The sequence below is a fragment of the Hippopotamus amphibius genome, chromosome 3, assembly GCF_030028045.1.
Source record: "Hippopotamus amphibius kiboko isolate mHipAmp2 chromosome 3, mHipAmp2.hap2, whole genome shotgun sequence".
NCBI lineage: Eukaryota > Metazoa > Chordata > Mammalia > Artiodactyla > Hippopotamidae > Hippopotamus > Hippopotamus amphibius.
In genome coordinates this window covers 194,500,621-194,515,377 of record NC_080188.1, presented here as the reverse complement: position 1 = coordinate 194,515,377, position 14,757 = coordinate 194,500,621, and the positions used below count along the sequence as shown (strand labels likewise).

The following is a 14,757-nucleotide window of genomic DNA, read 5'->3' as shown; positions in this document are numbered from 1 at the left end:
CTTTAATAAAATGATGGTTTCACTTATAAAGTCATTCGGTTAGCTTAATTCATCTTTCAGTATGAAATTTAAGGTCCTTTAATAAATGTTCATTAGGTTAATAGACTGTGTCATTGTTTGTTATTGCCATTTTGTTATATAGCAATTTTCCTGTTAGTTTCTTAAATGCATATAATTTGGTACCAGGTGTAATAACAAGTATAGTTAGCTCCTTTCTGAGCATTTACCAATGACAATAGTAGGCTGTATTAAATGCATTCTCTAATTCAAATATCTATAAAACCCAGTGAGGTAGGTATTATTATTTCAACTTCACTGACGAAACAGAAGCACAGATGTTAAGTGACCTGCTGAATGCCAATAATTGGTCAGGATTTAGATCTACACCCATCTGATTCCATGGGAACCATTTTGATGGAAAAGTGCTCATAAATACATCATTGGAATTTGAATTTTTCACATGGGGCACAGTTCAATAATATTTAGAATGTTAAAACTAGCTGAATTAGAAAACCACTAGGAATTGACTGTTAAAAATATTCTTTTCCACCAACAGTGCAGGAGAGTACCCTTTTCTCCACACCCTCTCCAACATTTATTGTGTCTAGATGTTTTGATGATGGTCATTCTGACCGATGTGAGGTGATACCTCATGGTGGCTTTGACTTGCATTTCTCTGATGATGAGTGATGTTGAGCATCTTTTCATGTGTTTGTTGCCCATCTGTATATCTTCTTTGAAGAAATGTCTATTTAGGTCTTCCGCCTATTTGTGGATTGGGTTATTTGCGTTTTTGGTATTAAGCTGCATGAGCTGCTTGTATATTTTGGAGATTAATCCTTTGTCCATTGCTTCGTTGGCAAGTATTTTCTCCCATTCTGAGGATTGTCTTCTTGTCTTGTTTATGGTTTCTTTCGCTGTGCAAAACCTTTTACGTTTCATGAGGTCCCATTTGTTTATTCTTGATTTTCTTTCCATTATTCTAGGAGGTAGGTCAAAAAGGATCTTGCTTTGATGGATGTCATAGAGTGTTCTGCCTATGTTTTCCTCTAGGAGTTTGATAGTGTCTGGCCTTACATGTAGGTCTTTAATCCATTTTGAGTTTATTTTTGTGTATGGTGTTAGGAAGTGTTCTAATTTCATTCTTTTCCATGTTGCTGTCCAATTTTCCCAGCACCACTTATTGAAGAGGCTGTCTTTTTTCCATTGTATATTCTTGCCTCCTTTGTCAAAGATAAGGTGCCCATATGTGCTTGGGTTTACCTCTGAGTTCTCTATTCTGTTCCATTGATCTCCCTTTCTATTTCTGTGCCAGTACCATAGTGTCTTGATCACTGTGGCCTTGTAGTATAGTTTGAAGTCAGGAAGCCTAATTCCACCAACTCCATCTTTCCTTCTCAAGATTGCTTTGGCTATTTGGGGTCTTCTGTGTTTCCATACAAATTGTAAGATTTCTTGTTCTAGTTCTGTGAAAAATGCCATTGGTAATTTGATCGGGATTGCATTGAATCTGTAAATTGCTTTGGGTAGTACAGTCATTTCCACAATGTTGATTCTTCCAATCCAAGAACATGTATGTCTCTTGATCTGTTTGTATCGTCTTTGATTTCATTCATCAGTGTCTTATAGTTTTCTGCATACAGGTCTTTTGCCTCCGTAGGCAGGTTTATTGCTAGGTATTTTATTCCTTTTGTTGCAATGGTAAATGGGAGAGTTTCCTTAATTTCTCTTTCTGCTCTTTTGTTGTTAGTGTATAAGAATGCAAGAGATTTCTGCACATTAATTTTGTATCCTGCTACTTTACTAAATTCATCAATGAGTGCTAGCAGTTTTCTGGTAGAGTCGTTAGGGTTTTCTATGTATAATATTGTGTCATCTGCAAAGAGTGACAGTTCTACTTCTTCTTTTCCAATTTGGATTCCTTTTATTTCATTTTCTTCTCTGATTGCTGTGGCTAAAACTTCCAAAACTATGTTGAATAATAATGGTGAGAGTGGACACCCTTGTCTTGTTCCTCTTCTTAGAGGGAATTCTTTCAGTTTTTCACCATCTAGAACGATGTTGGCTTTTGGTTTCTCATATATGGCTTTTATTATGTTGAGGTAATTTCCTTCTATGCCTGTTTTCTGGAGAGTTTTTATCATAAATGGATGGGCATATACCCAGAGAAAAGCATAATTCAAAAAGAAACATGTACCATAATGTTCATTGTAGCACTATTTACAATAGCCAGGACATGGAAGCAACCTAAATGCCCATCAGCAGATGAATGGATAGAGAAGATGTGACATATATATACAATAGAATATTACTCAGCCATAAAAAGGAATGAAATGGAGCTATATGTAATGAGGTGGATAGACCTAGAGTCTGTCATACAGAGTGATGTAAGCCAGAAAGAGAAAAACAAATGCTGTATGCTAACTCATGTATATGGACTCTTATAAAAAAAAAATGGTACTGATGAACCCAGTGACAGGGCAAGAATAAGGATGCAGGTGCAGAGAATGGACTGGAGGACACGGAGTTGGGGGGATGGAGGGACGAAGGGGAAGCTGGGACGAAGTGAGAGAGTAGCATAGACATATATAGACTACCAACTATAAAATAGATGGCTAGTGGGAAGTTGCTGTATAACAAAGGGAAATCAATTCGATGATGGGTGATGCCTTAGAGGGCCTGGACAGGGAGAGTGGGAGGGAGTTGTGGGAAGGAGGGGATATGGGGATACATGTATAAATACAGCTTATTCACTTTGGTGTACCTCAAAAGCTGGTACAAGAGTGTAAAGCAATTATATTCCAATAAAGAGCTTAAAAATATATTAGTTTATTACAATCCTCAGTGATTCCATTTCCTTTATTCTTTTACTGGTGTACTCATGTTTTTTAGGCTTTTTGCTTTTGTCATGTGGGATATCTCATCCTTATTTCAATTTTTTCTAGGTTTTTGAATAGAAAAATCTTTGGTCCTGAAAGGAGTCTTTACAATAATCTGGCTATTTATCAAGAAATTGAGGCAACGGATGATAAGCCTACTATGGTCACCCAGCTTGATAGTGTCCTTGCTAAGATTTCTTACTTTAATTCTTATTTCAGTTGATTTGAAATTAAACTTCTCATTTCTTTCAATGAAAAATTAATCCGAAAATTACGCATCAACTGGCTGTGCTTCACATATCAAATAGTTCCAGAACCTCAAATAAAGTAGAATCTGCCTCTTTGGGGCATAGCTTTTTTGTGGCAGAGGTGAAACATAGGAGCAGTAGCTGGAAACGTGCAACACTTTTTAGAACTTCTGCTTAGATGCCTCACTACCACCCGTATTTCTGGCCAAAGTGCATTATCTGTCCAGACACAGATGAGGCAGAAATATTTATTCTCTCACAAAAGACACGCAAGTCTGTGCCATTTGGTGGGAAAGCGACTTTTAAAGGAAAGGGAGGGATGAGTAATTGTGAACCAAACATTCTACCTTAGCCACCACACCTTAGGGTTCTGCTATTGAGTATGACCTTTGAAGATCTTAAAAAAGCATCACAGGCCAAAAAAATAAGTAAATAAAGATAAATTTTCTCTATTTTGGCAGATATTAGTACTTTTCCATGATTTTGTCCAGTTTTGTCAATGTAAGGTTATAAAATATAATTTGATAAGATTTTAGTTTTTTCTAATTTCCTTAAAGATCGTTAATAATAATCATTCTGATCTTAAATTAATGCCATGTTTTAATCATTGATTATATATAGATTTGAACATCCCAGATGGTTTAAAACCACGGTTTACAGATGGTTTTCCATTTGTTAACTATCAGAAAGTTTAGATTTATTTATGAGTCTGTTGTACCTTCATGATATACTTTGTGGGACAGTTATAATTAGATTTGAATAACAAGCCTACATTTGATAGTTCTTAAAGGAAAAAGTTAAAATGTAAATATTATTTGTCATATGATTTTTAAGACTATCTTAGTCCTAAGCTTTCCTCTCTTTTTCATTGTGAAATATACCATATATACTAAAAGTTGCACAAAATGTATAGGTTCAGTCCAGAGGCTTGGCAAACATCCCATTATTCCCATACTGTCTAGGACGTAGAGTATCGCCAGTTCCTTAGAACATCGTCTGTCCTTTCCCTTTTGCATCCTGGCGCTCCTTAGAGATTACACAGTCCTGACTTTAGCGCAAATTTCTTTTTAGACAATATATGGAGAACTCATCCCCTTGGAAGACAACAGTGATGTCACAGGGTTGGCAATGTTTATTCTGAATCGCTTGCTTTGGAATCCTGATATTGCAGCGGAATATAGGCACCCGGCTGTCCCTCATCTGTACAGAGATGGTAAGTGGTTCTGCCTCAACTGCAGATCGATCAATCAATCTATCTATCTGTATGTATATATATTATATACACACCATGTCTTCTTTATCCATTCACCTGTTGATGGACACTTAGGTTATCTCCATATCGTGGGTATTATAAATGCTGCTGCTGTGAACATTGGGGTGCATGTATCTTTTGGAATTAGCATTTTTGTTTTCTTTGGACATACACCCAGCAGTGGAATTGCTGGATCAAATAGTAGTCCTATTTTTAGTTTTTTGAGGCACCTCCATACTATTTTCCATAGTAGCTGCACCAATTTATATTCCCCCTGCAAAAATAAACAAACAAAAACTCAGACAAAAAAAAAGTAAACATAAGGAGTTTTATAATCTTATAAAGAATTCCAAAATAATTTGACTTTCATATCTCATGAATCCTTAGTAGGAATATTTAGACTAAAAGCAAAACAGAATAAATAAATATAGAAAAATATTTCAAAACCAAAACCAAAAAAACTTGTCTTGCACAGATGAACTTGCTATGCTCTCTGGTACTTTATTTCAGGTCATGAAGAAGCTTTGTCTAAGTTTACACTGAAAAAGCTGTTGCTGCTGGTGTGTTTCCTTGACTACGCTAAAATCTCCAGGCTTATTGATCACGATCCTTGTCTCTTCTGTAAAGATGCTGAGTTCAAGGTATAGTTTTCATTTTGTGTTTGTTTTATATTTCACATGTAAGACCTTTGCCTGTTTTTATTGTATATTTTCTCTTTAGGAAAAGTGAGTCTCCTAAAGAATCGTACTCTGGACTAGAATAAGAATGCCTACCCAGCAGTTCTAACCCTGCCAAACTTTTGTTGGTTGACATTTCAGCAGCATATCACCCTGTTCTTAACTTTGACTTGAGAATGAATGTAACTACGCTTCTAAAGAATTAATTTGGGAGAAAATTTCTTTCCTAATTTAGTATGTTATCAAATTAATGATAATTTTTAGAGTGTATTATTAATTATGAGCACTTTCTTAAAAGGTCTTAAATTGGAAATATATGCGGTTTGCATTGTTACTATATGATATGAAACTGTCTTTTTATACTACTGCTAATTTCACTTTATTTCTAAATGCATAGAATGATTTGAAGCATTTGTTTTTATTGTAAATAAAATTATAATCCTGGAATATAATACCTGCCACTTGATTTTCCATAGGCTAGTAAAGAAATTCTTCTGGCTTTTTCACGAGACTTCCTAGGCGGTGAAGGTGACCTTTCCCGTCACCTGAGCTTACTGGGGTTACCTGTGAACCATGTTCAGACACCTTTTGATGAATTTGACTTTGCTGTTACAAATCTTGCCATAGACTTGCAATGTGGGGTGCGTCTTGTGTAAGTATAAGAAATGGAACTACTTTGCTTACTAGAATAGACTAAAATTTTCTGGAAAACACTTTTTTCTGTATGTACACAGTCTTTCTTGCTCCTTTATGTAATGGGATAAATCTAGGGTTTTAAAAAGTTGGGATAATTTTGGGGAAATGGTGTCAATTTCAGGCCCAGAAACTTTTTTGCTCCCTGCTGGCATGTGACAGGGTCTGAGTAGGAACCACTGATGCCCCAGAATAGGAGTTGGGGAAAGCATGGAACTAATTAAACTTTCAAACATTTAAATAACACTTGATGGCTTCGTGAGTACATCATTTGAGACCAGTTATAGTCATGCTGACTTTGTTTGACACGTGAGGAAAAGTGAGATGAAGACATAAAGTGGCTTGCCCAGGTTGTATGCGGTGGTGGGGGACATCTGCTCGCAATGTCTGGCTTCAGATCACACGGTGTTTCCTTAGTAACAAACTGGAATCCTCAACATTGGCTTTGGTGTGACCATAGTTGCCAGTGCCTGCTCTGGAAGGAGCGGCCTTTACACTGTACTTCGGTGGCTTCTTCAGGTTATGTGGATTGAAGACATCTGTCTTATTTCTAAGAAACTGTCTAATTTATATTATGTTTGACATTTGTAAGAAGGGATCCCTGTATCTCTGTGAATCCCCAGTTCTTGAAAAACAGCACACATGTCCCTCGTTGCCTTCTTAATTAAATTTCCTTGAACCTTCTTTTCTTTTCTGATCATACATTCTCACGGCAAGGTAACAGTCTTGAATTTTACTGCAGCTTCCTCCCACTTGAGTAATTTCCATATAGGCTGCATAATGTTTCCATTTGCTGATAATGTTTTCCATATTACTTTTATATTTAATTTGTTCATTTCATAAATCCAAGCCACCACATCTGTTTTCTGGCCAGTAGCAATTTGCGATTTTAGACTTTTTCCACTGTCCCGGAGGAGCAGTGATTGGCTTTCTGTTCAGTGCTATTTTTGACAATGAAAGACATTTTTGTGCTTTTACAGGAGTTACTGAGGACTTCCCAATGTTGGGTGTTGATGCTTTGTCACTGGTCAGGAACTCCCTAGTTAAGAGGCTCGATCTTGCATGCCAAGTTGCTGTTTTCTTCAGTGTCAGCAAAATGACCGTAGATATTCCAGATCATCTGAGGATACTCAGGAATAATTAATCCACTGATGCTGTAGGTGCAGGGCTGCAGAAACACTTCAGATGCTGATTGGGTGGCTGGCCTACAATGATCTTATATTGCTTCCTAACCTTTAGAAATATGGTTCTGTAAACAATTCTGCCAAATTTGAACTATATACCGTAATCAGTTGGGGCTTGATTTTTCTGTGGAAACAGTGATTGTTGTCTAGTATAAAACACTAGATGATATTTGGAGTTTGAATTTAAACTGTGGTATAAATGACTTTTTAAGGTAGGCACTCAAACATTTTTACCTTGTCTGGTATAGATACAAGAGCATGGCTTTGGGTTCTGTAAAACTGGGTTTTAGTTCTGATCTTAGTCCTGTCATTACTAGCTGTGTGATCACAGGCAATTTACTTTACTTTTCTGGGCTTTGGTTTCTTCATCTGCCAAAAGTGGGATAATAATTCCTGACCGTGGGATTTGCCATGAGGACTAAAATAAGAAAAGAAAGCCCTTACTTGTTGTGCAGAATACAGTAGCCCCTCCATGAATGTCCATTTCCCTTTCCTTTCCTTTCCCTACAGAACCTTGTTATTCTGGTCCTGTGTGCGTTTGTGTGTGTGCATCTTACTTTTTATTCTTGCGCTCTGTTCACAGACCTTAACCCCCCAGGCTTAAATGAGAAATAACTCTACTTGCTAACATGAGCAACAGAGATAGTATTTTGGGGTCTTTCTAACCTAAAACGCTTTATATTAGGAAGATTGACTTGGGTGATTATTTAAATGAAGTTCATTTTCCTTGTATGTTTTTATCTAACAATTTCATTAAAATTCCTTTATTGTTAGGCGAACCATGGAACTTCTCACACGAAACTGGAACCTCTCAAAGAAACTCAGGATCCCTGCAATAAGTCGTCTTCAAAAGATGCACAATGTTGACATTGTTCTTGAAATTCTTAAATCACGAGGAATTCAGTTGAATGACGAGCATGGTAAAAACTAACGATAAAACTTTTCTTTTCACTGAAAATTGATGTGTACATAGATTGTGCTAATGGACTGTCTTTCCATTTGCAGGGAATTCAATCCTGTCTAAGGATATTGTGGATAGGCATAGAGAAAAAACTCTGGCGTTGCTTTGGAAGATAGCATTGGCTTTTCAGGTATTGTACATCCGGTACATTTTGTACTTTTTATCAATTTTCAAAATTGATTTATAAAAGCATTTTGTGTCAAAGACTAACAAGAGTAACTATTACTAATTAGACTTCATGTATATTACAGTCTACTCTTCACTACATTCCTGTAAGGTAGCTATTATCATTCATAGGGGAGGAGACTGGAGTCAAAGGTTCATCCCTGAACAGAAGCAGAGATGAGATTAGAAGCCAGGCTTGCTTGGCCACAGATCCCATGCACTTAACCACTGACACATTCCATTGCTCCCATGTAGATCATGTGTGCCTTAAAAAAAATCAGATAATAGAAGACCTTAGCTTCTGTAGGTCAAAAATAATATAGGAAAAATATTTTACCCTCTTTTTGTATTTCAGGTGGATATTTCCCTTAATTTAGATCAGTTAAAGGAAGAAATTGACTTTTTAAAGCACACACAGAGTATGAAGAAAACAATGTCGGCACTGTCATGCCACCCTGACGCTATTATCAGTAGGAAAAAAGACAAAAGGCACAGTGGTCACTTTGAACAATATAGTGAAAGCGTAAAGCTACTGATGGATTGGGTGAATGCTGTCTGTGACTTCTATAACAAAAAAGTAAGTTCTTTGTTTTTGTTTTAGCCCAATTTCTTTAAATAAATTTTGGTTAAAGTCAATTAAACTTAGTGCAGAAAATATTTTCTTTAATTTCTTAAGTAGTTTAGTTGATATGTATAAGCAAACTTTTCCTCTACTGAGTGAGGGTCCTGTCACATACCTAGTGTCATATAATCCATCACCAATTGTGTAATGCACGATTATTTTCAGTATCACTAGGGAAAAACATGCCCTAGTTGGGAGTCTTAATAGGAGATGCTTGCACAGAATGGGGGCGCCCAAAGATAACACCCGTATTATTAGGATGGATGCAAATAAACCCACCATGCACAAAGGGACATCAGAGAGGAGGAAGAGAGTCTAGGTTGTGTCTTTTATAATCATTTGTTAGATCCATCCTCTATTTCTGTATGAAATAAAGTGTACATTTAAGTGTAAATACATGAAAATAAATGGTCCTGACACACATGAATAAAATATCTGGTAAGGAATGTAAAACAGAAAAACTGTGAAATATATGAGTAATTGTCTGTGTTTTAATGAAGTACTAGAGAGCCCTGAAGACCGTAGTACTGAAAGCTCCGGGGAGACTGTGTCCCAGGCCTTGCTCTTCACTTCAGGTCCTGCTAGCCATCCTTGGCTTTCCTTGCTCTGTAGACACATCAGTCCAGTCCCTGCCTGTCTTCACATGGCATCCTCCCTGGGTGTCTGTCTCTGTGCCTCTCCTTTTCTTATTAGGATACCAGTCATATCAGGTTAAGAATTCATCTTACTCCAGTGTGATCTCATCTTAACTAGTTAAATCTGCAGTGACCCTGTATCCAAATAAGGTCACTCCTGAGATTCTGGGAAAGACATGAATTTTTGATGAATACTATCCAACCCAGAATAATAATATAACTAATATTTTATAGGTGATAATTTGGCCATAAATATGGTATTATACTAGGCGCTACTAGAATTTAACGTGATAGTCCTAGCTATGAAGAGGAAATATGGACCACAAAACCATTAGTGTCTATATTCCTGTCTAAATACATTTCATGCTTCTTCTGACATTTCCAATCAGGTGGAGAATTTTACAGTGTCTTTCTCAGATGGCCGTGTGCTGTGTTACCTGATCCACCACTACCATCCTTGCTACGTGCCTTTCGCTGCCATATGTCAGCGTACTACTCAGACCGTGGAGTGTGCGCAGACTGGATCCGTGGTGTTAAATTCATCATCTGAATCCGATGAAAGTTCTCTGGATTTGTCCCTTAAAGCGCTTGATCAGGGTTAGTCCCTTTTGGTTGATTAATTTTCCAGTTTTTTCATTGGCCTGTCTGATTTCCGGCCAGAGCAGTTTAATCTGATCCCTCTCTTTTACTTGTCTTGCAGAAAACACTTCAGAACTGTACAAAGAACTCCTAGAAAACGAAAAGAGAAATTTTCAGTTGGTTAGGTCTGCAGCTAGAGACCTCGGTGGAATACCTGCTATGATCCATCACTCAGATATGTCAAATACAATTCCCGATGAGAAGGTCAGAGAAAGTCTCTTAACCAATAATAACTCTTAATAATCAGAGTCTCAGATGATAGGAATTTTTATATTCTCCATCTCATGGAAACTTCTGTCTTCATCTTTTATGTTATCTCTTAGGTGGTTATTACCTATTTGTCATTTCTTTGTGCAAGGCTTTTGGATCTTCGTAAAGAAACGAGAGCTGCTCGACTTATACAAACAACTTGGAGAAAATATAAGCTAAAAAAAGATTTTAAACGCCATCAGGTATGCCTTAAAGATGAAAATGCTATTATGTAAATTAGTTCATAAGATATCCATTGATTGATTCTTGATACTATTTTTACGTTTTACCCATGTAGGAAATTACTGAGGTAATTTTCATAATTGTGTGTGTTTCGAGTTGGGGATAAATATTTCTCCCTAACTCCTCATGTTTCCTTCACTTGATATTTATTCCAGCCTCTGTCCACCCTTTCACTTAGTCTGCTCCAGGGGGCATGGAGTAACTTATCCACGTTGTAAATTTGCGAAAGGTAAACTGGGGGTGTTTGACTCAGCTCTTCCCTCCTTCCTCCTGGACTCTGACTTGCCTCCAGGAAACAGGAGTTTTCCTTTAATTTTCAATGCTGGGCTCTGGGAGGCTCGACCTCACCCAGTGCCACTTGGGCCTGGGTCTCACCTCCTGATTCTGCCGTTCAGTTAGCCAGCTCGTTTGTCTGCCATGAAACTGTCTTCCAGGTTAGTTAGTTTAAAATATATTTAAAATATATTTCACCCAAGATTGCTCCTCAGTTTTGAATTACAGTGCATTTATGATAAAGTTCTTAGTAGCTGTAAAGTAGCTAAATCTTGATGACTCATAAGCATACCATGTATTCTCTCACACCATGTCAGACCTGGAAATAACATTAACTGAAATCATCTGCTCTGGCCCCACTCAGAGTCTTGGTAGCAACTAGGTGGTGCCTATGCTCCCAAGGGGTCTTCTCTGCTACTGCGTGTTCTCTGTGCCTTCTTGCCCCTCGTCTTCCAGGGTCGGCCTCCTTGCCTACATATCCTTGGAAGATTTGGCACTTCTGGAGGCTTCTTAGAGAATTGTTTTAGGAAAGTTTTCAGGGAAGACATTCTCCTGGCCAGTCCTCATATTATTTCATTAATTCTCTTTATATGCCGTTAAATGAGACATTTAAGATTTTAAGAAACAGGTATCAGACTTTTTTTTTTGGTAATGAAATCTGCTTAATTTTCTGCTCAGGGCAGTCTTGTATTAATCACATATCAATTGCAAAAATTCCTTAGCTTTTTCCTCACAAGATCCCTTTTCTTGATCTTTTTCCTCGGCCCAAGTATTGGAAATTTCCTTTTTTTTTTTTTTTTTTTTTTTCAAAAAAACAAAAAACACTGCTTTTCTCCTTTCTCCAGGTGAGCGTGCTCCTTTGCTTATACAATTACACTAAGATCCAACTATACCTCTTCATTTGCAATTAGGAACATTAAGCAGCAGGTTCCTTCATATTCCTGTAGAAATGTTACAAGCTGATAAGCATATAAACATTACCTTGAGGTAGCTATCTATCTTCCAGGTTTTATATTTTCCTTTAGTCATTGTTGTAATTTATATAAACTATTTATTGATAATAGAATGGTTCAAGCTCTTGTAGTGATGAAGAAGCATTGGCTAAACAGCCCAAATTCCCTGACGAATGAAGCAGCTTATCCAAGGGTCCCTGACACCTTCTACCTCTTAGTTCTTCCTGAGTGATTAGGCACCAGCTCCAAAGCAAAGTAAGTCCTTGTATTTGGCCCATATACAAAGCAAAATAAAAATAAACTGGTAACAGGTTGGCTCAGCCACAGGGTAGGATTAAAAATGATGACATGCAGTCAGACTTCGAGTCAGTGGCTGCGGGCATGGGAACTTTTGCCATTGGTTTATGTAAGTTTTCAAATAGTTGCCAGTTTTCGTAATATATTTGGTTCTCCGAGCTTATCTACTTTCTTTCTGTAGCTTCTCTCATGTCACGTACAATTGTTCCATATTAGTTTGCTTGAGTTTGAGATGATCTACAAGCTGAATTGTTTCATTTTATGTCAACCTGTTGCATCCAAATATGCCCCTGGTCCTTATAGCTTTTGACTCAAATGCTACTTTTGAACGACATCATATTCTTTTTTAAGCTAATAAATGGGGTGCTTTTTATTCCCCTGAAATACTTTTTATATTAAATTGTGGTGAAGAACACATATCATAAAATATACCATCTTAACTGTGTTTTAGGTTATTCAAGTTTTTAAGTTTACTGTATTACACTGTAGTGAAACAGATCTCCAGAAATTTTTCAACTTGGAGAATTGCAACTCTGCACTCATTAAACAATTCCCCCATTTCCTCCACCCCCTAATCCCTGGTAACCACCTTTCTACCTTCTATTTCTAGAAATTTGACTACTTTAGATACCTAATATAAGTGGTATCATACAGTATTTGTCCTTGTGTGACTGGCTTCTTTCACTTAGCATATGCCCTCAAGGTTCACCCATGTTGTAGCCTGCAGTGGAATTTCCTTCATTTTAAAGGCTGCATAGTATTCCATTGTGTGTATATACCACATTTTGTTAATCCATTCAGTGGGCATTTGGGTTACTTCTACCTCTGGGCTATTGTGAATAACGCTGCTATGAACAGAAGTGTACAAACACCTCTTTTTTGACCGTGTTTTCAGTTCTTTTGGATATCTACGTAGAAGTGGTATTGCTGGATCATATGGTAATTCTATTTTTGATTTTTTTGAAGAACACTATACTGTTTTCCATAGTAGTCACTGTGGGTCACATTTTACATTCCCAGCAATGGTGAACAAAGATTCCAACTTCTCCATGTTCCCAGCCAACTGTTGTTATTTTTTGTTTATTTGTTTGTTTGTTTGTAGTAGTTCAGAGATATCTCATTGTGATTTTGATTTGCATTTCTCTGATTAGTGTTGTTGAGCATCTTTTCATATGCTTGTTGACCAGCTGTATGTCATCTTTGGAGAAATATCTTCATTACCCCATGTTTTAATTGGGTTACTTGATTTTTTATTGTTGAGTTGTAGGAATTCTTTATACACTCTAGATACAAGTTCTTTATTAGATACATGATTTGCAAATTTTTTTTCAATATGTAGGTTTCCTCTTCACTCTGTTGATTGCATCCTTTGATGAACAAAACTTTTTGTTTGATATAATCCCATTTTGTCTATTTTTTGCTTTTGTGCCTGTGTTTTTGGTGTCATATCTAATAAATCATTGATAAATCCAATGTTATGAAACATTGCCCTATGTTTTCTACTAAGAGTTTTATACCTTTGGGATAAATGTTTAGGACTTTCATCCATTTTGAGCTAATACATGTATATCATGTAAGATAAGGGTCCAACTTCACTCTTTGATATGTTGATATCCAAACACCACTTTTCACAACACCATTTGTTGAAAAGACTGTCCTTTTCCCATTGAGTGGTCTTGGCACCTTGCTAAAGTTACATGGGGGGTTATTTCTGGGATGTCTATTCTATTACATTAGTCTATATATCTGTCTTTATGCTGTTTCCACACTACTTATTGTAGCTTTGTGATATGGTTTGAAATTGTGGGTTTCAGATAGGGGTGGGGGGTGGCGTTGGGTTGTGCTTTGAACTTGAATCTTTATAGCCTTAAAGGCCACAGGCTTCACAGGGCACTGACAATGATGTTAGATGGCTTAATCCACTTGATGGACATAATTCCTCAGCCTAATTTTAGAACTGTCTAGTAAAGACTAGACTCACTGAGGCATGTGATCCGACATATGGCCTAGACCATCCCTTAGGATCTGTTTCAGTCCATTAGCTCCCTTTCCCTCTGTTAGAATAGCAGGTTGATTCCTCCCGCAGTCGTGTTCTCATACCGTGCAGTTTCCATCCACAGATACCGATCACTGTGTCTAATTAAATAATAATTAGAATCTATAGCTAATCTCTGTGTAGAGCCCACCCTTGCATGGTACACTGTCCCAGAGAGCAACACAAAGGGTTATCAGTCTTGCTTTAAGTTGTTCCTTTCCACCAGAGGAATAATTTATATTCCAGTTTCTAATTCAGGTGAACTGAAGTGATACATCTAGCCTTGAAGAGCATAGCAAAATGATTTAAGAGCATAGACTCTGAAGCCAGACTGCCTGCGTACAATCCTGGCTGTCCTCCCGGGGCACTGGCTATCTGCTTGACCTCTCTGCCCCAGTTTCCTCATGGCCATGAGAGTAGTGCCTGTTCATCTGTTCATACGGTTGTTGTGATGTTAGATGAATCATTCTTGTGGTGTTTAGAATGGAGCCTGACACCTGGTATTTAACGTGTTACTGTTCAAGTAATTTATTATTAGAAGTAAGAAGTAAGGATGAGCAGAGCACTGGCCTCTAGTGCTCCCGGGGCAGCCAGCTCCTGTCTGGCCACCGACGCTGCAGGGCAATCCTGACACCACTTACCGCAACCCAGTGCTCTATTCTCTTGAGCCTCTATGGCTTAAAGCCACAGTGTATTCTGGGGGTGAAGGAGGGTATTTTGCCTCTCCTTTTTTTGCGAACTCTTCTTCGAAT

General features: G+C 37.5%; 1 protein-coding gene across 4 annotated transcripts in view; it reads left to right on the top strand.

Annotated features, from left to right (window-relative positions):
* ASPM (assembly factor for spindle microtubules) overlaps window positions 1–14,757 on the top strand; it is a 68,441-nt gene that overhangs the window by 22,760 nt on the left and 30,924 nt on the right. For all 4 annotated transcript variants that reach the window (XM_057729783.1, XM_057729781.1, XM_057729780.1 and 1 more), the window contains exons 8-16: window positions 4,199–4,340; window positions 4,890–5,020; window positions 5,533–5,708; window positions 7,708–7,853; window positions 7,939–8,024; window positions 8,415–8,636; window positions 9,706–9,913; window positions 10,017–10,159; window positions 10,279–10,407. In XM_057729783.1, coding sequence (XP_057585766.1) covers window positions 4,199–4,340; window positions 4,890–5,020; window positions 5,533–5,708; window positions 7,708–7,853; window positions 7,939–8,024; window positions 8,415–8,636; window positions 9,706–9,913; window positions 10,017–10,159; window positions 10,279–10,407 — 1,383 coding nt within the window. The remainder of the gene's footprint in view (window positions 1–4,198; window positions 4,341–4,889; window positions 5,021–5,532; window positions 5,709–7,707; window positions 7,854–7,938; window positions 8,025–8,414; window positions 8,637–9,705; window positions 9,914–10,016; window positions 10,160–10,278; window positions 10,408–14,757) is intronic.